Below are 23,395 nucleotides of genomic sequence, written 5' to 3' on the forward strand. Positions count from 1 at the left end.
TTTTTATTTCTAATATTCCAAACATTACTATATAGTAATGATTTTAAATTTAATTAATTAAATTTTATTAATTATCATATTAAAAACAAAATATTAATAATTAAATAAATTTTGCTAATTATCCTATGAAAGGAATCTAATATTATTAATAATAACATCAAAACCACATATTTATTTAAAAAATATAATCATTATAATATATAGGTACCCCATTCGAATGTCTAATATAAAAAAAAAAAATTAAAATCAACGATAAATAAATTACGTAAGGCTCTAAAAATAATGATGAGTGAGGAGGTTTTATGAATTTTCATTTCCGACCGATTTTCTCAAAATTTTGCAAAACTCACTTCCGCTCTTAAGAATGAAGAGCCTTTAAAGTTATTTTTAAAAGGTGCATATACTGAGACCGTACAACTGCACACATACCCCAATAAAAAAGGCAAAGATCGGATATACAAACCAAAAATTAGCGATAAAATAAACGGTGGTGATTATTTTTGTGAAGTTATATTTTGAATTATTAAATGATATGGTAGTGTATTCAGAAAATTTAATATGATGTGATGAAATTTGAAATAAAAATATGTATTTCTTGTTTTGAAACATTAATTTTTCTATCCACACAAATTGATATTGACCAATCACATAACAAATAAATCTTATTTTCCATAATTTTTGTTAAAAAAATATGCATGTTAACTTTTGAAAAGAGAGAAATTTATTTTAGTTTTAAGACAATGATTAATAAGTATTTAAGCTATTTAAAAGCATTATGAATGCCTAAATATCCTGCCATGACAGAAACTAACAAGTACTGGCCACTATATGACACTTGTTTATTGTACAAGACTATATAGAACTAAATGAAAAAGACTCCACCAGATTTCCAAATCATACATATATTACAGGGTATCTAAGTAAAAGTGGATGTATATCTAATTTAAAAGTCAAATAGGTGAAACTAAATTTCATGAGTACCCGCTTAAAGGTGTTATGAATTATGGTTAATATAGTATGTTGCATAAGAATTGTCCTTGTCCAGTAATTGTTTTGTCAGGTCTTGAACAATTCTTCCTTCCCCTGGTAAGGAATGCATTGTGGTGGTGCCTTGCCTCCTTACATAAACAAACCAACTAGGCAGGGTTGTTTCCTGAGTGTTGGACAAGGTTGGCAATCGAGCAAGCTGTTCCACTGTCACAACTAATGAACCCACACACTGTATATTTCCATCAATAAAACCCAGTTGAACACCAAACTCCAGAAGCTCCACACGGAATGGCATGGGAAGAGGCACCTCACTAGACGAAGCAAAAGTGTTTGCCCATTCTTTAATAAGCCCTACTGTCTGCCATAAAACACAATGCAGCAAAAAAATTACATATGCTTACTTATCCTAAAGCAAACATATTTTACACAGAGATTGTAATTATTACCTTTCTCACATTAGAGCTGTCTACAGGGAAAGCAGCGAGCTCAGATGTGGAAGACCTGCTAAAAAGTGTTTCCCATGACCGCGGATTGTTTTGTTCATAATCTGATTTCTCCTGCTTGGTGCTTGACGAATCAATGCCAGTGAACTGCTTCATCCAGGACCACAACTGCCACAATGATCCCATTTGTAACTTGAGATCAGCTTCCATTCTTGCCTTACGCTGATCTATCGTTTCTTCTGTAACTCGTGACTCTAAGGAAAATATTGGAAAAAAAAATAAAAAACAGAACCAATTTATATGTGCAAGGCTTTCATAGTACATGGAATTATATTCAACAACATTATAGAGATCCAAACAGAACTAAAAATATAGATGACACTAATGGTTTACCCAGATAGCCAGCAGTAACTTTGCAGAGGTATTCATCCTATTATACAGAATAAGAAATAAATTTTACAGTGGCATGTGACATTAACATTTCATGCAATTCTATAGATTTAATATAGTTGTCAACATTGTAAATGCTCATCAATAGATCTAAATAACATTGACTATTTCAATACTAAACTGTAGCAGAAGATCTGCACTGACAAGAAGCATAAGCCTAATTAACATATATACTAGTTTGCATGCTCAAGAACCACGCCTATAGTGTGTACTTAGACATGTAAGAAACTTATTTCTTGTTTATATAAATGCAAATACAATCCTTGCTCTTGTTCGTTTTCTCAATTATTTGTTTGAAAATGTAACAGCACCAGATGAGAGCCTTAAATTTTTTTACTTGCATCTAACCTAACACAAGTTGAGAATCGTAAGTTGACTATTATTGTATTCTTCTGCTCCGAAGAGATGTTAGAAAGTTTGCTTAATCCAAGCAGCAGTGTCTATTTAGTATAGGGGCTCAAATAATCATTTGGCCCTTTGGAGTTGAATATTTTAATATTTGTTGTTTTCAGAATTTCCTATATGTCTAAGGGTCCCAACCTGGCTGATGACATTCTACAATTTAGCAGGTCAGGCTAAAAGGTATTAACAATTGTCAACACATGCAAAGGCAAACCGGATATTTAACCATAGTAACGGAAAGTTCAGAGAATGTTAATGGCAAATTGAAGATGTTTGGTAAGTCTTTATATGTTTCCCTGTAACATGTTCAGGACGAAACAGGGAAACTGTTTCCCATGATATGTAAACCAAAGATGCTAGGAGTAAACTCGTTAGCAATTGAGGAAACTTTACTTAAACAAAGTACTGACCATACCTATGCTTGTGGCTTGTTCAAAAATCAAATAGATACACCTGAATAACAGTAATGACTTACTCCCAAGATTGACCTGGCTGCATTAGAAGAAACTTTGAGAATTGTTCTTATTTCATAGGGATTTAGTACTTGTATTCTTGCACTCAGAAAACTGTTTCTGGAGTTGAAGTTCTGACAGTTTTCTTTAAAAAACATTTCTAGCATGACTAAAGAAAAGTGCTTAAAAAGGCCAGGTTTGCTCTTTGAATTCTTGAAATTTAAATAGATCTGGCTTAAGTAATAGATGCTGGAATATCTTGAGAAGCAAAGTCTAAAACTGAAAATTGAAACAGGTAATACAATTTTGTTTTGGAGAAATGAATCTCATATTACTACATCAGACCCAAATATTTCATCTAACAACAGCACATGGAGAATCTCTTTCTTAATAAGCCAAAAATGAGAACATCTAAGCCTAGTCCCGAAGAGGCAATGAATCTGCATCTGTGCAAAAATATTTGACTTCAACCATACAAAGCAACAGAAACTCCATTTAAAATAGTCTCTGCTACCTTACGCTGTGAAACAAGGAGTCCTTATAAAATGAGACCTTGTATCCTGAGTTCCACAAGAATCTGATAGCTATCAGCCAAACTGTATACCATAAAAAATTTCAACCTCTCTCTAGTCATTCAAGGGTCCCCGTGGGAAGATAAAACCAAGCCCAAAATTCCATATAAATGGACACAGCAATAATCATTATTATGAGCATGCCATTCACTGAATTAGAGAAAGCCCATGCAAGTTAATTTACAGACCATTATCATTGTCTTGATTAAAAAATAGCTAATATCTTAATAGGGAGGTCAAGCTATCTTCAAAATGCAAGACCTGACACACCAAATACTCATTAACTCTTTATCCAAGCGTATGACATCATCAAAGGATCTTTTCATCCTACCTAACCATAGAGCATCTATGCAAAATCTTCCCTAAAGACATAAGTCTACAATAGCAATATCAATCCATATCCCATATCAGCCATTAAAAAGAAAGAGGATAGTAGCATAAGATAATCGAGGAATGATATAATGGTTGAATGATTTCTCATATTGTAAACATCCTGGATCACATAATCTTCGATGTACATTGTTTATTGACTTTGTTGACCCATAAGAGTTGTTGCTACGATGACCTCAGGGGTGGACTCTAGGGCACACATTGCTAATCAATGTCTCAAGTTGACCAGATGGGTAACGCCTCCTCATGTCAAGGTGAGCTCGAGCCATTACCATCACCATAGTTTGCAGACTTGGACTCAGAGAGTACTCGAAAAGCCCAAAATTTGACTGGGCAAAAACTCAGCAACTTAGAAAGTACTAAAAACTGAAATTTCTTAAAGAAACATATTTTTTTACAAAACTCAATTACAAAATGTATTGCATTAAAAATTGACATCTTCAAAGAGAAAACGCATGGTTTTATAGCATAAACAATGTGTGAAAAATGTGTTTTACCTGCATAGGCATTTTTACCTGCATTTTTCCTACATCTATAAAAACTCGGGAGTTAAACTTGTCCAGCAAAAAAAATAGAGTACTCAGCAACTCAGAGAGTACTCGCAGAGTTTGCAAACTATGGCCATCACTACATAGTCTCATTATCCACATGAACCAAGGAAAACCTAGTCATTATCATTATGTGCTAAGAAGCAATGCCGATGTAGGTCCTTTGTAAATCTCACGAGCTTTCTTAACTAAGTATTCTACCTTATGGTACATTGGTTGCTTGTCAACCTACTCTAAAAATCGTTTGTCCAGGTTCAAGTCACAGTTGTCTTTGACAAATGCTCTAGCACAACTACACTATAAATCTGCTCTCATCAATTACCTTAACTCTCCTCAACGACCACTCATCCATACATGGCTAGCTCACACCACTCAAGTGCTATGTCCAATAATGAGATCAATGGAAATTTAATAGTTACATGCACAACGTCCATTAAAAGGTATCACATCTCTCTCTCTCTCTCTCGACGGAAGAGTGCCATCTTGGTAAAGTGCATAGATTGTTTGCAGTTTGCACCATCTCCATACTAACATCATTCTCATTTGGGAACCGATTCTATATATTATCCATAGGATTGTTGCTAGTAATTATCTCTAAGACAATCCCATGTCTTTGTAGTAGTACCATGTCCCTACGATGAGTAACATCTTGTTTCTGCAATGAATGTCATTCTTTGACAAGAATTATCTAAGTTACCAATTCAGGTACTGCAGTGTGGAATTTTTTCCCCCTTGGGTACAGGTACAGGAAAATATATATGTATATATAAAATTATAAATTGTAAGAATAGTGATACTCATGATTGCCAATAAACAGATATTTAAATACCACATATTCATAATCTGCGAAAATGAAAATACTCAAGACCTAAGTTGCTGAATTGTGGGATTTTTCGGGCGATTCCGGGTACAAAACGTACCGGAATCAGATTCTGAAATGAATCTCCTGTGGGTATGTCTAGGGTTCGTGTTTTTAGATGCCAAAATGTTTCCGAAATGTTTAGTGATTCTAGTTTGATCTTTTTGATATTGAAAGCTGAATTTAAATTAGTATGTTATGTTTCGAAATTTGAAATTTGTAATGGTTTTGTTTAGCATATGTAGTGGTATATGACATTCTAAACTAAATTCTATTTTTTAGCTATACATACACACACACACACACACACACACACACACACACATATATATGTATGTATATGTATGTATATGTATATATATGTATGTATGTATATATAAATATATATTATTTCTGTATGAACGTACCCAACCCCCAAAAAAAATTCTGCCATACCGGTGTTTCATACCCACATACCTGTCCCCATTCCCATACCTGTCCCCATTCCCGTACCCGATTCAGCAACTTAGCACCACTCATGTGCTATGTCCAATAGTGAGATCAATGGAAATTTAATAGGTACATGCACGATGTCCATTAAAAGGTGTCACATCTCTCTCTCTCTCCACGGAAGAGTGTCATCTTGGTAAAGTGCATGGACTATTTGCACCATCTCCATACTAACATCATTCTCATTTGGGATCCTATTCTATATATCATCCATGATATCCATAGGATTGTTGCTAGTAATTATCTCTAAGACAATCCCATGTCTCTGTAGTAGTACCATGTCCCTAGGATGAGTAACATCTTGTTTCTGCAATGAATGTCATTCTTTGACAAGAATTATCTAAGTTACCAGTTCAGGTATGGGTATTGGAACCCGGTACTGCAGTGTGGAGTTTTTTTCCCCTTGGGTACAGGTACAGGAAAATCTATATGTATATATAAACTTATAAATCGTAAGAAGAGTGATACTCATGATTGCCAATAAACAGATATTTAAATACCACATATTCATAATCTACAAAAATGAAAATACTCAAGAGTCAAGACTCAAAAGCATCAGTGCTCCAAACTTGAAAGTTACACTCCTTACAAGGACATGATTATAAGCAAAACTTTAGGATAAAAAATGGTCCACTAAACTGCACATTTTAGTAGTGCAAATTGTTGTGATTTTCACAAGTTCCCTATTATAGAGGAAATAAAGTCAAGAAAGATGTAATATTCCAGATGGAATATTTTATGTAATTTGATTTATATATAATGACCAGCACATAATCAAAGATCAACTCAGTTGGGTTGAATGTATGTCTTTGAGTGGTTAGATTCTAAAATAAATCTGTCATGAAGTTGCCAAAAATCTCTTTGGAATATCACGAGACAATTGTTAGGTCTGCCATCAAACCTTCAACTTGTTTAGACCCTTAAAAATATAATGATCTGTAGATTTAAATTACAGCACCCACAATTGGTAACCTTAGGGAGAATATGAAATGTTGCACTTGAATACTAATATCCCATGAAACCTCTCTAATATTTTATAATTTTTTGGAATATATCTCTTTTGGGGGAAGAGTTTTTTATTGTTATTTTTTTTAATGCTAAGAAATGTTTTTTTGGGCCCACCACCTGTGGGTATGTGGGGATCCTTCTGGGAACACCCAGGGTACTGCTTGGGTGTACTTGAAGGGGGGGGCTGAGGATCCAAGACAAAACCCTGATGCAGACAATCCTCAGATCCTGCAAATTAGTAAACACATCCTCTATCTAACACAGGAAATAAACACAATAGAACAGATACAAGAAAAAATTTTGGACTTCATACTCTTGGAAGTCTCCATTCTAACTGAAAATTACATCTCCAAAAAATAACTCCTACGATTCCTGCTATCCCTTTTTATTCATCAACCAACTCCTAAATTAGCTCCTTAACAGAAAATAAACACCTAAATTAACTCCTACAAAGCTTGCTAAGCAACAAAAGTCCAGATAGAAAAATCAGTTCCAAGATTAACTCCTACAAAGCTTGCTAAGCAACAAAAGTCCAAAAAGAAAAATCAGTTCCAAGATTAACTCCTACGAAGACAGAATAAGAAACAACTGTTAAGAAACAGTTGCATCATCCTACCTGTTGATGGTGTTTTTACGCACTATGCAACACAAAATAAAATACTAAGTATTCTATCCTCTCTTGAACAAAAACTCCTCAAATGCTAAGTTGCGTGATCAAATGGGACGACTCCAAAGTTTTCGATGTCATGTCTTGGTGTGCTCTTGGATAGACTCGGTTGTTTGATGTGATATTGCTGGAATCACAAGGTGGACTTGCGTTGAATCTTGAATGCTTTGAATGTCACTCGAATGTCGAATTTCACTTAACTTAAAAAAAAAAAGGGAAGAAGGATGAGGGTTGATGTAATGTCCCCAACTCCGCAATCTAAAGAAACATATAAACAATGGATTTCAACAATTTATTTTGAGTATGAATAATTTATTTATAGTGTAATTAGTCAAATTCATTTAAAGTCACTTATTATCAATAAGTCAATTCCCATATTTAGTTCCTAAGGAGATTGAGAGGATTAGCTACCATAGGATGCCCGTAGTGCTTATCAGGCCCAAGGGCGGTACACTCCCCCTTGGCCCAACTGTCAGAAGCCCTTTGTCAACTGCAGTGGGTGGCCTACCTGGCAGAGGCCTAGTTCCTGCTATCCCTGTTGCCTAATTCCTCAACTACCTCACTGGGTTTGGATATGCAATTGCTTTATTCATAATCTTGGTAGTAACTCATATCATACCTACTAGTCCTTAATTGCAAAATGTTGTTTATTCCTTAAATAGAAGTTGTAGTTTATTTGCTAATTGATTGTATATAGAGGTTCATTCATATACTTGAATACCCTTATGATATATATATATATATATATTATGTAATCATAGTAATTCCTATTGTATTATCCTCAATTTATATATGGTTGTAATCTAACTACACCTATATATACAAAATATTTGATTTAATGTCTATATGTATTCATACATTCGTTTAGTATCTAATTTCCTACCTTTTTATGCATAAGTTTCATTTTATTTATTTAAATTCTATTGCAGAATGAATATTAGCGGGTAAGAGTTCTTACCTGGTCCTTTGCTGTTGTCCCGCGCTAACCCGTCGTATTCACCGGTTGGCTATCTCCTCCGCGTTCTCTTCCTTCCCCTTGTCGCTCGCTGTGCATCATGCTTAAATACCCACGGGAGGGTTCGCGTGGACCCAACCATGGGTCGCGACTGCTGAGGGAGGGTGTGAGGTGGCGACTATTGGAGTCACCGCTCCCTGGTTCCACCCGCAACTCCTTTCGGCGCCTTAAATCGACGCACCGCATCCACCTTAAACCCTTTTCACCGAATGCAGTGTGATTTGCGGGATGTAACATACCCGATAATAGTTAAGGCTTAGCGTTACTTTTTTAAGGTGTTGATATTTTATAAGCATTTTGTTTTTATATATTAATATGGGTTCTTTTTAATAATATCGCATGGTGACAATAATAATAGTTATAATGCATTTTTATATTGTGTATTTATAGTTTATTTTTGTAGCACATTTTATAATAAATGTTATGTATCAATAAATATATATTTAACAATATTTTATGGTAAGGTCAATTTAAGAGTTTAATAATTAGAGCATGATTATTATATTAATATAAACAAGGAATCATTTCTTATAAATAATGGAAGGTATAAATAATTACAAAAATGTAGGGTCATGACAGCCCTCCCTGCTCAAAATTGCTTGTCCTCAAGCAATCTGGGATTGAGATGATTAATGGTCTCATCTCCCTCCCATGTGGCATCTTCCCTAGGGAGGTTCTTCCATTTGACTAAATATTCTGTTATGGTCCTCCTCCTTAATTCTCTTTCTCGCTTGTCAAGGATGAGCTCAGGCTCCAAAATCAACTTCCCTTCATTATCAATTGGCGGTAGCTTGGTACAAGGGGAAATGTGTAGACCCAAGACCTTTTTCAGTCGGGATACATGAAATACATTGTGTATTTTACTGTGATCTAGTAGCTCTAATTCATAGGCCACTTCACCTATCCTTCTCAAAATTTTATAAGGACCATAGAATCGTGGTTTCAATTTCTCAGCTCCACTGATTTTAATGGATGATTGCTTATAAGGTTGGAGTCTCAAAAATACCAAATCTCCTACTTCAAAAGATCTTTCAATTCTTTTTTTGTCCGCATACAATTTCTGTTGATTTTGTGCTTGGTGAAGATTATCTTTAAGGGCATTCATGATATCTGTGTTTTGCTGGAGGAAATCTTTTGCACCTGGTACATGACTTTCCGATCGGATGAGATCCCCAAAGGATGTTGCTTCATACCCGTAGAGGGCTTTAAAGGGACTCATTCGAATTGACATATGATGGGTTGTGTTGTAACAATACTCTCCAAGATGCAGCCATTTTACCCAAGCATTCTGCTGACCTGAAACATAATTCCTTAGATAACCTTCTATCCATTTGTTTACGATTTCCGTTTGCCCATCGGTCTGTGGATGATAACTGGTACTTGGTGTTAACTCTGTCCCTGCTAGTTTGAATAGTTCTTGCCAAAATATGCTAAGAAATCGTCTATCTCTGTCACTCACAATATTCTTGGGTAAACCGTGTAATTTGAAGATTTCCTTAAAGAAGATGTCGGCTACGTGTGATGCTCCGAAACTTGAAGGAATGGCCATAAAATGTGCATATTTTGTTAATCTGTCTACTACTACAAAAATGCAATCTTTATTCTGTACCTTTGGGAGTCCTATTATGAAGTCCATGGATATACTCCCCCACTTTTGATTTGGGATGGGCAGTGGTTGGAGTAATCCTGAAGGGAAAGTATGTTCTTCTTTATTTCTTTGACACACCATGCATTCTTGGGTGTGCCTCAGTACATCTTCCTTCAGCCCCTTCCATGAAAATCTTTCTCTGATCTACTTGTAGGTCTTATAATACCCTTGATGACTTGCTAAAGGAAGGTCATGATAAGTCCTTATAATGTCTTCTTTCATATTTGACCCTGATGGAACATAGATTCTGTTTTTGTAGAGGATGAGGTCATCAATTACCCGGTAATTTTCATCTGTTTCTTTCCCATCTAGAATGTTGCTAGAGAATTGGTCTTTGGCATATTCGGTACTTAGAGTTGCCTTCCAACCTATAGATAGGACTGATAAAGACCCCAAGTAGGGTTTCCTTGAGAGGGCATCTGCCACAATATTATATTTCCCTTTCATATATTCTATGTCGAAATTATATGCCTGAAGCTTACTCACCCATTTCTGTTGTCTATCATTCAAATCCTTTTGATTGAGAAAGAACTTCAAGCTGTTATGATCAGTTTTACTATAAACTTCCCACAGATCAGGTATTGTCTGAACTTCTCTAATGCATGCATAATAGCTAGCATTTCTTTATCATAAACTGAATAGGTTCTTTTTGTGTCTCTAAGTTTCCTGCTTTCAAAGGCTATGGGATGTTTCTTTTGCATTAAGACCGCTCCAATGCCTTCTCCTGAGGCATCACAATAAAGCTCAAAAGGTGCTGAAAAGTCCGGAATTGCTAAGACCGGGCAAGAACTCATTACCTCTTTATGTTTTTCAAATGCGGATTGGGCTTCATCTGACCATAAGAATGCTCCCTTCTTAGTTAAATTGGTTAAGGGAGAAGTTAGCTTTGAAAATCCTTTAACAAATCTTCTATTGTAACTGCATAAACCTAGGAAACCTCTGAGATGGGTGAGGGTTCTGGGTTTTGGCCAATTTTTGATGGCTTCAATTTTTTCTTCATCCACCTTAACCCCATGGGTACTGATCTTATGACCAAGATACAAAATTTCTTCCATCCCAAACTCACATTTTGACATTTTGGCAAAAAGAGAATGTTGTTCAAGTAGGCCCAAAATTTCATCTATATGTCTCAAGTGTGCTTCCCAAGTTTTGCTGTAAATCAATATATCATCAAAAAATACTAACAGGAACTTCCTTAACTGTCCCCTGAAGATGTGGTTCATGCATGACTGGAAGGTGGCAGGGGCATTTGTAAGGCCGAATGGAAGGACCAAAAACTCAAAGTGGCCATAGTGGCATCGGAAAGCGGTTTTGGGAACATCTTCCTTCCTCAATCTTATTTGATGGTATCCCGATCTCAAATCTATTTTTGAAAAGTATGTTGCTCCATGTAATTCATCTATAAGTTCGTCCACCCTAGGGATGGGGTATCAGTTTTTTATAGTCTTCTTATTGAGTGCTCTATAATCAATGCACATCCGCATGGTCCCATCCTTCTTTTTTACCAATACAACGGAGGAGGCGAAAGGACTGGAGCTAGGTTGAATGTGCCCCATTTCTAGAAGCTCTTTGATAGCTTTCTCAATTTCTTCCTTATAGCCCCTTGGGTGGCGATAAGGGGTGGAGATTACTGGTTTTGCACCTTCTTCAAGTTCAATAGTGTGTTCAAACCCCCTCTTGGGTGGCAGTCCTTTTGGAATGTCTTCAAACACCCTTTTATGTTTTCTAATAATGGGTTTAATATCAACATGAATGGCTTCCCCTTGGTTTGAATTTTGGTCTAGTATCATGGATTGGGCAGCCCACTCTCCTTGACTACGTCTAAAAATCCTTTCCATTCTTTTGGAGGTTACCATTCTGGTTGTGCCATCATGCAACCCTTTGATTAACACTTCCTGTCCATTTTGAGTGAAACATAGTTCCAATTTGGGGTGATCGAGATAGAATCTTCCGAAGGAATGTATCCAAGGAATTCCTAGGATTACATCTGAATCCCCTAACTCGACCACATAGAAATCTTCTTTGGTAGGGTATTTCCCTAATGTTATGCTTAATTGAAGGATTTTTTTGTTACATGAGGAAGTGGATCCATCGGCAAGGGCTACTTGGAAACCCTTAAACTCTTGTGTTGTCAGCTTCAATCTCTTAACCAAGCTTTTATCAATAAAGTTGTGGGTAGCCCCGCTATCCAGTAGTGCAATTACTCTCTGCCCTTTGATCGCACTTTTGATTCTAAAGGGATGGTGTTTTGAGGCTACGGAAATTGCTGCTAATGATACTTGCACATCTTCGGTAAGTTTTTCTCTTTTGCTTGGGGGTTCATTGAATTCTTCTTCTTCATCACTAGATAAGGCTTCCAAGTTGTGGGCTTGGCTCTTCCTCCCACATATGTGACCCGGTTGCCACTTTTCTTTGCACTTAAAACACAGATTTTTTTTCCTAAGCATATCTCTTTCATTTCCCTCTTTGCAACTGTGACCATGTTCCCATTTCTCATGACAATGGTAACATACGTTCTTTCTCTTAAGCTCTTCCCTTTCTTTAAAGGTGTTTCCCTTCCTAGGCCATTCTTTAGTATGTGTATTTTTAGTGAATGTTTTGGAGGGTTTCTCCCAAGTTGAAGTGTCTTCTAGGCCCAAAGCTTTATCTATGGCATCGTCTAGGGTAGGGGGTTTCAATGCTCTCATCAATCCTTTAATGGAGTCTTTGAGTCCCTCCACAAAAAGATAGGTGAGCCTGTCCTCATCCACTCCTGAGACCCTTACAGAAATTTTTTGAAATTCAGTGATGTATTCTTCCACTGTTCCCCTTTGTCTTAAGAGGGTTAATTCTTTGAAATCTTTTTGTGGGTGTTTCCTCTCAAATCTCTTAATGAGTTTCTGAGTGAACTCGTCATATGTTGTTATACCATCATGACCTTGTGTGAGGGTGCCATGATACCACCATTCATGGGCTAAACCTTCTAGGTGTAAAATGGCAAATTAGACTGCATCGTCTTCTGTCATGGGGCTGAGATTTAAATATGTATTTAGTTTTTGTATCGATGCTTGGGCTGATATTTTTCCGGAGCCATCAAAGTTAGGTATTGATAGTTTATTTACTTTGTGTTTTAGATCCCTGCTGAATGGTTTTCTCCTAGAGGTCTCATTTTTCTTTGCTTCACAAAACTCCCTAAAAGATACAACCTCTCTTACTTCTGGTCCTAATCCAGCGTAGGCCACAGCCATTTCTTCTGTGTTATTCAAGGAGGAGTTATTTGTTTCTTCCCTATTATTTCCCTCTCTAGGTAGGAAATTGGGTTTTTGAATCCTGGAGCTAGAGGATGTATTATGAGTGTTCTCCGAATGATTAGAGTTTTCTTCTCTGCCATTGGAATGATTCCTAAGAGTATTCATGGTGGTATTCATATCTTGTAAGGCTTGAAGCAAAGCCTGACTTGTTTTTTCATTTTGCTCTATTAGAGCTTGAGTTTTTCTATCATTGTTTTCCATAAATGTTCTAAGTTCATTTTCCAATGGTTCACCCATGTGGTTAATACTTCCTCTGGTTCTCCTTTGATAAGTTTGCATTAACAACCCTTAACAGGATGGCAGGATCGTGGCTCTGATACCAATTGTAATGTCCCCAACTCCGCAATCTAAAGAAACATATAAACAGTGGATTTCAACAATTTATTTTGAGTATGAATAATTTATTTATAGTGTAATTAGTCAAATTCATTTAAAGTCACTTATTATCAATAAGTCAATTCCTATATTTAGTTCCTAAGGAGATTGAGAGGATTAGCTACCATAGGATGCCCGTAGTGCTTATTAGGCCCAAGGGCGGTACACTCCCCCTTGGCCCAACTGTCAAAAGCCCTTTGTCAACTGCAGTGGGTGGCCTACCTGGCAGAGGCCTAGTTCCTGCTATCCCTGTTGCCTAATTCCTCAACTACCTCACTGGGTTTGGATATGCAATTGCTTTATTCATAATCTTGGTAGTAACTCATATCAGACCTACTAGTCCTTAATTGCAAAATGTTGTTTATTCCTTAAATAGAAGTTGTAGTTTATTTGCTAATTGATTGTATATAGAGGTTCATTCATATACTTGAATACCCTTATGGTATATATATATATATATATATTATGTAATCATAGTAATTCCTATTGTATTATCCTCAATTTATATATGGTTGTAATCTAACTACACCTATATATACAAAATATTTGATTTAATGTCTATATGTATTCATACATTCGTTTAGTATCTAATTTCCTACCTTTTTATGCATAAGTTTCCTTTTATTTATTTAAATTCTATTGCAGAATGAATATTAGCGGGTAAGAGTTCTTACCTGGTCCTTTGCTGTCGTCCCGCGCTAACCCGTCGTATTCACCGGTTGGCTATCTCCTCCACGTTCTCTTCCTTCCCCTTGTCGCTCGCTGTGCATCATGCTTAAATACCCACGGGAGGGTTCGCGTGGACCCAACCATGGGTCGCGATTGCTGAGGGAGGGTGTGAGGTGGCGACTATTGGAGTCACCGCTCCCTAGTTCCACCCGCAACTCCTTTCGGCGCCTTAAATCAACGCACCGCATCCACCTTAAACCCTTTGCACCGAATGCAGTGTGATTTGCGGGATGTAACATACCCGATAATAGTTAAGGCTTAGCGTTACTTTTTTAAGGTGTTGATATTTTATAAGCATTTTGTTTTTATATATTAATATGGGTTCTTTTTAATAATATCGCATGGTAACAATAATAATAGTTATAATGCATTTTTATATTGTGTATTTATAGTTTATTTTTGTAGCACATTTTATAATAAATGTTATGTATCAATAAATATATATTTAACAATATTTTATGGTAAGGTTAATTTAAGAGTTTAATAATTAGAGCATGATTATTATATTAATATAAACAAGGAATCATTTCTTATAAATAATGGAAGGTATAAATAATTACAAAAATGTAGGGTCATGACAGTTGAGAAAGCTAATCTAACTCTAGGAATGCAAGAGCAATGGACAATCTTTGATGAAACTCAACTAAACTTTGCTTTGACATGCAGCGAACATCTCCTCAAGGCTAGTGCAATCTTCTAGGCATAGCTAATGATTTTCAAATCACCACTACAAGCATAGATGCCCTCAAGGTGAACCATATCAATGAAGGAGTGATAATTGAAGTTAAGCTTGGCTAAGATGGATCCAGTTGACTACGCAAGGAACTTTACAATCAACAAGGTGTTAGTAGTATGGATGTACGAATTTTCACCATTGATCATGCACAAAGTTCTTCCATTCATCTAAACAACATGAAAATCAAATGAGAAGTAGAGACCATGCAAATTGTCGAATCAACATATGAATTTCACCATATCTTCAATGAAGTTTACATGCTTCTTACAACAAAGTATTGGCGACAATCTTTACCTTCTCTTCCTACTCTACTCTAACTATTACTTGCTATTGATCTACTCTTAAACTACTAACTATTTACCTTTGCAAATGAAAGAGTGGAGCCTTATATAGTGCTCTCACTACAATGAAGGGCCAAGATCAAATCCAAATCAATGGCCAAGATCGAAAGATAGAAACCCTAATTAGGATTTGTTACACCCATTACGAAGCATTTTAATGCTTGACCAGTGATAAGATTACATTTGATGGGACACGTGACCTTCCTTGAATAATTGACCAATAGATGACGATGGTAGGTACATTGAACTTTGTGCCAATGTGGTAGTTCTTTGTTGGATGAGCCAGGTACATTGAATCTGGACACCTTGTTTTGAAACGATGTGATTGGATAAGTGATGATTGGGTGCCACCTCAGCTTGCTTGATCTTTATAACTCATCACAAGTGTGTGATTGTAATTCTTCTTGATCTCCTCACTTTTCATCTTCTTGTTTGGGAATTTTGCCTTAGTGCTACGTTTGATGTAGACCTTGTCATGCTTATGCTTGAACCTTCCTTCTTGCCTTGAAAGCATTGATCTTCATTGTATAATATTATCTTCTTCATGCGGTGGAAATCATTCATTCCAAGCTTGGAGTCTTGTTGTTCTCCCCTTGATGTAGATGACTCCTACTCTTGCCTTATAGTCTGTGATGATGATCCCATCAGCTGCCTTGTATGAGCTTGAGACTTGAAGTGCTGCAATGTCTTCCTTGGGCCCTTGTCTTTGCTTATGTGGTGAAATCTTGATGTTGTATGTGAGCTGATGTTCCTTCCACGCCCTAAAGTCTTGACTCTCTTCACATTCCTTTGCATGTTCATCCCCTGCATCAAACCTGGAAACAAACATAACTTGAATCAAAACATTGTATAAAGTACTTAATCAAGCTTTCCACTACCTTCTCTAAATCTAGAAATGAATTTCTGATCATGGAAACATCTGATTTTAAGTCTGATTTTCTCCTTTTGACTTAATTTTTCGTCAACTTGAGTCTGGTTTGGTGTCTCGGGCCTGATTTATGTCTGATTTCTCACGTTTATGCCTGATTTAATAGGTTTCAAGTCTTCGAGAGGCCTGATCTGCATTGGTTTCAGGTGACAAAGGATGTGCCAATCCTTAGGTCGCACATTTGGGGGGTCAAAGGAAGTAAAATCCTTAAGTCGCACATTGGAGGTATCAAAGGAAATAACCCAATCCTTAGTTCGCACATTGAGAGCTCATTGGAAGTGAAATACCTTAGTTCGCTGATTTGAAACCTCAAAGGAAATCATCATGCCTTAGGTTGTGCTTTGGAGAGCTAAGTGGGAATGCTTAGTTCATGGATTTGAGGCATCAAAGGAAGTCCCATTCCTTAGTTCGTGGATTTGAGGCATCAATGTTAGTTTGCTGATTGAAGCCTTTGCTGGAAATCAAACAAACCTTAGTTCGCTCTTTTGAAGCCTCATCGGAAGTGCTCAATCCTCAAGTCGTGGATTTAGGCCTTCATTGGAAGTGATCAATCCTTAGCTGACTTGCTATCAATTAAGCTTGCAACATCTTCTTAACAACACACTTAGCAAGATCATGATTTCATTTCAAACAATGCAATACACAAAGCTTAGTTCACTGATTTGAGGGATCAAAGGAAGTCCCAAGGCTTAGTTCATGCTTTTGGGGGGTCCCCAAAGTAGCAACTTCGCTGTCTTAATCCTTTTGCTCCGAGCTTCTCATGGTAATTTGAACTCTAGCCCTTTCTTTCCTTAGAATATTGACCCTTGAAACCAACTTACCTTAGCCAAATTTAGCACTTCATTTCCATTAAAGCAAGCAAAAGATGTGAATCATATGGAATGATTATCATGGATCGTTCATTTCCTAAGCCTTGAAAACTAACTGATCTCACCTCATCCCAAAGCCACCTAAGATGTTACACCTCTTCCAAGTGAAAGGTTAATAGCCAAAACTATAAAAACTAACCTAGAAAGCCAAAAAAAGTGGGGGTCCCCATTTGCAATGGGGCGATGTGCAAAAATGTCACAACACTACCCATCTTTTAGGATTTCTGAACCTCCTGGTTCAGAGTCATATAATAGAGTTGTCTTGCTGTACTTAAGCAAATCAGTCTTCGTGATCCAAGTGTTATATGAATCCGGGAGACCTTTTTACTTAACAAAATACAATTTTTATGCCTTGGACAGTGTAGCGACCAATTTATTATCCAACACTAGTTCGATTTGCTCTCCTTTCTTCTTTGGTATGTGCTTGGTCCAATCATTGCTTTCCTTGCTGCACTGTTCTTCATTTACCTGATCTTCATTTGTCCCTGTGGAGTAAGGGTAAAGATCAGCAACATTAAAAACAGGACTGATGTCTAAATCCTCAAGAAGATCAAGCATTGTCATTTATCACCTTCTAAATTCTGCATGGACCAATTTTCTTGGGTTTCAGCTTGTTATAGGCACCTTGAGGATACCTCTCTTTGCACAAATGTGCCATGACCATTTCCTCTTCCTGGAAGATTTGTTTTCTCCTATGCATATCAACAATTTTTTTATTATGTTCATTCATGGTCTGCAATTTGTGCCTAACTTGTTGATGTATCTCTTGAATGTTTTCTACAAAATTTGTAGCATCCTAGCTGATTTGTGGGTTTGCAAGCAAATCCATTAAATCCACGATTCCTTTAGGACTTGTGCCATACACAATTTGAAATGCAGACTTACCAGTAGATTTGTTTATGTTGGAGTTATAGACGAATTTAGCTTGAGATAGAATCAAATCCCATTGTCTAGGGTTGTCACCAACTAAGCACCTCAATAGATTGCCTAAGCTCCTATTTGCTACCTTTGTTTGACCATTAGTTTGGGGGTGGTACGCTGAACTGTATTGCAACCTGCTATCCAACTTCTTCCACAAGGTTCTCCAAAAGTGGCTTAAGAATTTTGTGTTCCCATCACTGGTTATGGTTTTTGGAATACCATGTAACCCCATTATTTCCTTAAAGAACAAATGAGCTACTTTACTTGCATCATTGGTCTTCTTACAAGTTATGAAGTTGTCCATTTTAGAAAAACAATCAACCACTACAAACATTGAATCAAATCCTCTTTGGGTTCATAGCAGCCCCAAGACAAAATCCATGGAAATGCCAATCCATGGTTCTTTTGGCGCAAGTAGAGGCATGTAGAGGCCAATATTTTGTTGTCCTCCTTTTGCAATTTGTCACAACCTACAAGTAGTAACAAACCTATTCACATCTCTTAGCATATTTGGCCAAAAGAATTTCTTATTCACCAATTCAAAGGTCTTATCCCGTCCAAAGTGTCCGCCTAGTCCACTTGAGTGCATCCCTCTTACTAGTTTTTCTCTCCTCAATCCAAAGGGAATACAAAGCTGAGGTGCCTTAAACAAAAACCCATCTGCTAACAAATAGTATTCACAAGAATGCATACCTGTCTAGTCTTGACTACTTAAAACTACATAAATTTTTCCAAAATATGGATTTTCTGCATATTCATAATTCATTTAATCAAAGCCAACAAGTGCATTGCTCATTACAACCAACAAATGATGCCTTCTACTAAGAGCATCAGCCACCACATTAGATTTACCACTCCCGTGCTGCACAACAAAGGTATAAGCCCGCAAAAATGAAGCCCATTTTGCATGTTTGTGGGACAACTTGCTCTGAGAATTAATGTACTTTGAAGCTTCATTGCCAATCATCAAAATGAATTCCCTATGTAGAAGATAATGCCTCCAATATTTTAATGTTTGAACAACAACATAGAATTCTTTATCATAAGTAGTATACTTCCTAAAGCATAACACTCAACCATAAAAAGTTTCTCAAAATCTGGTATAGCAAGAAGCGAAGCCTCAGTTATCTTTCTTTTGAGCTGTTCAAAACTCAGGGTTACTGCCTTGGTCCAACTACAGGCCCTTCCTCTTGTGCAATCCATCGTAGGTGCACTTATTCCACTAAAATTTCTAATGAATTTCTTATTAAATTCACCATCCTATGGAAGCTCCTCACCTCTATGATACATTGAGGAGTAGGCCATTCAAGAATGGCTTACTTTTTTGGGATCCATGTTCAATCCATCAACTGAAATAACACTAACCAAGAAGACCAACTCATTCTTGCAAAATTCGCTCTTCTTAGGGTTGATAACAACCTTTTTGCTCTAAGTGTATCAAGCACCACCCTCAAATGTTCTACATGTTCCTCCATTTTTTACTAAAATTCAAAATATCATCAAAATAGACGACAAATTTTCCAATGTGTAGTCTAAATATCTAATTCATTGTCCGCCTGAAGGTAGCTAGGGCATTTGACAAACCAAACAACATGACTACACACTCATACAACCCATCCTTGGTTTTCAAGGTGGTCTTCCACTCATCTCCTTCGCAAATCTGAATTTGGTGGTATCCACTTCTGAGATCAATTTTGGAGAAGATTTTGGCACCCGCTAGGCAATCTAACAAGTCATCCATTCTTGGCAATGGATATTGGTACTTCACAGTGATTGTGTTAATGGCTCTAGAACCCATTAATAATCACCATTTTCCCCCTTTCTTGGGTGAGAGAAGAGCAGGTGTGGCACATGGGCTCATGCTTTCCCTTATAAATCCATTTTCTAATAATTCAGTAATTTGTTTCCTCATTTCCTCATTTTCTAGAAAAGTCAACCTGTAAGTAGTCTGATTTGGAAGTCTAGCACTAGGAATAAGATCAATTTGATGGGTGATGCCTCTAGAAGGAGGCAGGCCAGCTGGTAGATCGGCTGACATCAAGTCATAATATTGGTTTAAAATTTCCTAAACTTCTACTGGGATAGTTTGCTGATCAGATTTCTCTTTCCCTCTAGGGTATAATAGATAGCAAATATCAATCTTAGACTCCTTAAAAAACTCTTTCCAACTCATTATAGACAATGACAGCGCTGCCATTCTAGTTGACCCTTCTTCTTTAAAAGGCTTCAAAATATGGAGTTTACCCTGATGTTGTATCTCATAGGTATTTTACCTACCATGGTAAACTACATGCATGTCTTATTGCTCAATAATAAACGGCAAGCATCCACAGATACAACATCACACAATACATTGTCTTCATAAAGTCCAATATTAAAGGTAACAAAACAAGATTTATCAACCAGCACACTTTGATCTTTCTTCAACCAAGAGATCTTATATGGTTAAGATTTGAGAATACAAGAAAGATTTAATTTTTGGACCATTTTAGTACTTACTAGGTTATTTGTTGAGCCACCATCTACAATTACTTTACATACCTTTCCTTGACACTTGCATCTAGTTCATAAAACATTTTTTCTTCTCCAATCTTCATTTGCAGATTGTTTATTTCTATCTGCCAAGGTCTGAATCATTAGGTTCTCTCTAGTTTCAACTTCTAATTCCGCAGCTTGAATCTCTTCCTCTATTAGCATTGCTCGACTTGCAGCTCTAGGATTGAGTGTGCAATCTTGAGCTTTATGAGCTTCGCTGCATACGAAGCATCATAAGGGTTTCCAATTCTCAAAAAATTGCCATCCTCGTCCCTACCTCCAAAACCTCCTTTTCCACGGAAGTCAGGCTTCACACTTTCCTCGGGTTCTTCTCCTTTGGTAGGTTTGGAGGAACTCTCTTTTCCTCTATATAGATTACTGTCACTCCTTTTACTCGTCAACCCGTTTTTTCGATGCAATTTCACCTCTGCTTTCAAGGCATATCCATCTGTCTCATCCACAATAGGTAAATTGACCAAGGCTAGCTCATCTTGCGGCTGAAACCTTAATACATTAAAATACGTAACTGCAGCTTGTTCTTCATCCTCTTGAATATCAATCCGAATTTGAAGCCTCATAAATTGTTTGGTATAAGCTTGAACGGATTGATCTCTTTGTCTTAGATTTTGAAATTCTCTGCACAACTTTTGTTGATAATGAGAAGGCAAGAACCAAGCTCGTAGGTGTTTCAACATCTTGGGCCATAGCCTAACTTTGTCCTTCCCTTGCCTTCTTCTCGAACTCTACAAATTTTCCCACCATAGAGCAGCATGGGACATTAACTTGGATGCTGCAATTTTAACTCTTTTATGATCATCTTCCTCAATATTTACCGTCTCATTTTAACATTCCAACTCCTGGATCCAGTCTAAGAACAAATATGGATTGAGTTCACCTTTAAATTCTGAAATATCAAATTTCACCTTGGAGCCTTGTTTGGATATGACTTAAATGAGCCTCTCCATAGGGTTTGCTGCCCTAGCTACATTTTCCAGATGCTCTGGTTCCTCTTCAAAATCATCCAAATGCAGCTTGTTCTCAATGGCTTCTAATCTTCTGAGCCAATCATTAACATTATTCCTCCAAAGACCAACATTTTTCTTGCCTCTCCTTCCCTAGTGCATACGGATCCCCCTCTAGGCCATTGTAGTTTTCTCTGATACCAAACTAATGCCGATGATTCCTCAGATCCTGCAAATTAGTAAACACGTCCTCTGTATAACAAAGGAAATAAATACAATAGAACAAATACAAGTAAAACTTTTGGTACTCGTAAACCTGGAAATCTCCATTCTGTATTCATTATTCAACAACTAAAAATTACATCTCCAAAAACAAATTCCTACGATTCCTAGTATCCCTTTTTATTCATCAACCAACTCCTAAATTATCTCCTTAACAAATAAACTCCTAAATTAACTCCTATGAACCTTGCTAAGCAACACCAGTCCAAACAGAAAAATCAATTCCAAAATTAACTCCTATGAAGACTGAATAAGCAACGGCAGTTAAGAAATAGTTGCCTCAAACCCACATGCGAACTAGGGTCAAAATAGAAGGACCTAGTAACATAGAGAATTATCATCACATCTCAGTGACATTTAGACCAGTTTGTCTCTGGCAAAACTATCATTATGTCTTTAAAAAAAGTTATCATGTCTCACAACAAATATCCTTTGGTGCCACTGCAAAAATAAACATCAAGGGCTTACTGTTATCAATAAAACCTGCACCCTCTGCTAAAGTTGGGAACTTCAGCTGCCTATTGAAACATGCGAACACTTCGAGGTTGTGGGTAACCTGAAGACTGAAGTGGACCTCCAGAGTAAGTTGGTTCTTCTCGATTTCTTCACCTAAACTAACAATTTCTTCAAGGAAAAGAGTGAGGAGGAAGACATAAAATGAAACTACTAACTAACAGGTGATACACCAAAATGGATACCAGAAAAACTTGGACAAACTGATTAACACAAGAAATAACCAATAATAAAAGAAACCTTGCACAACTCAGAAAACTCATAACCTCTGCATCAACACTTCATAAGAAGGCTATAAAAGTAATAATCTCAGCAGGAGAAAAGATGTTTTCTCACAACCTGAGGTTACTCTTACGACTGGCACAACCTATGACCTGAAACTGATTAGAAAAAACTCCTGCATAAAAGTGCTAACAGCAACACAATCACAAGGATAAAAGATATCACCTGAAACTGCATTAAGACTAAGCACACAAAAACAAGAAATCTGAGAAGGCAAAATATGTATTACTGTCAAAAGGTGTTACAAAGCTTATCCAAACTGTTCTGAAAACTGGTTACAAACTCCTTCCTTTCTGCAGAGAGAACTCAAAAAATTACAGTCTGTCAGAAGCAAAAGGTAAGAACCCTTGAAAAAAAAAGAAGGGAGGTAGTATATATGCTTTCCAAAAAGCAGATAATGAATACAATCATCCACCTCCTCTTGGGCGAGCAGAACCAAAAAAGCCCACTTTGAAGACCTAAAACAAGTTTGAAAGGGAGAAACTTGGGCCAAAAGTCAAACCAACTCATGCTGCAACCATAAAAGCCTCTAAATGCATCATAAATGACTCTGAAATATCCCTGACAGGCCTGCAAGCCTTCATTAATGCAACAAATATCTCTTTGACCTCTTAAAAAAGAAAAAAAATCTCATAAAGTGACTTTTTGAAATTTATTATTTAATTAAATATTTTGTTTTATTTTATGCTTATGTTTTAA

At 36.7% G+C, this 23,395-nt stretch overlaps 1 protein-coding gene across 3 annotated transcripts in view; it reads right to left on the bottom strand.

Annotated features, from left to right (window-relative positions):
• Positions 1–703: 703 nt before the first annotated feature.
• Positions 704–23,395, bottom strand: part of LOC131039370 (chaperone protein dnaJ C76, chloroplastic) — a 43,185-nt gene continuing 20,493 nt past the window's right edge. For 2 of the 3 annotated variants that reach the window (XM_057972100.2, XM_057972101.2), the window contains exons 6-7: positions 1,437–1,687; positions 704–1,348 (exon numbers count right to left, since the gene is read on the bottom strand). In XM_057972100.2, the coding sequence (XP_057828083.2) occupies positions 995–1,348; positions 1,437–1,687 (605 nt within the window). In that variant the 3' untranslated portion in view covers positions 704–994. The remainder of the gene's footprint in view (positions 1,349–1,436; positions 1,688–23,395) is intronic. The other variant, XM_057972102.2, reaches the window with a different exon arrangement.

This window comes from Cryptomeria japonica, chromosome 10 (assembly GCF_030272615.1).
Source record: "Cryptomeria japonica chromosome 10, Sugi_1.0, whole genome shotgun sequence".
Taxonomy (NCBI): Eukaryota; Viridiplantae; Streptophyta; class Pinopsida; order Cupressales; family Cupressaceae; genus Cryptomeria; species Cryptomeria japonica.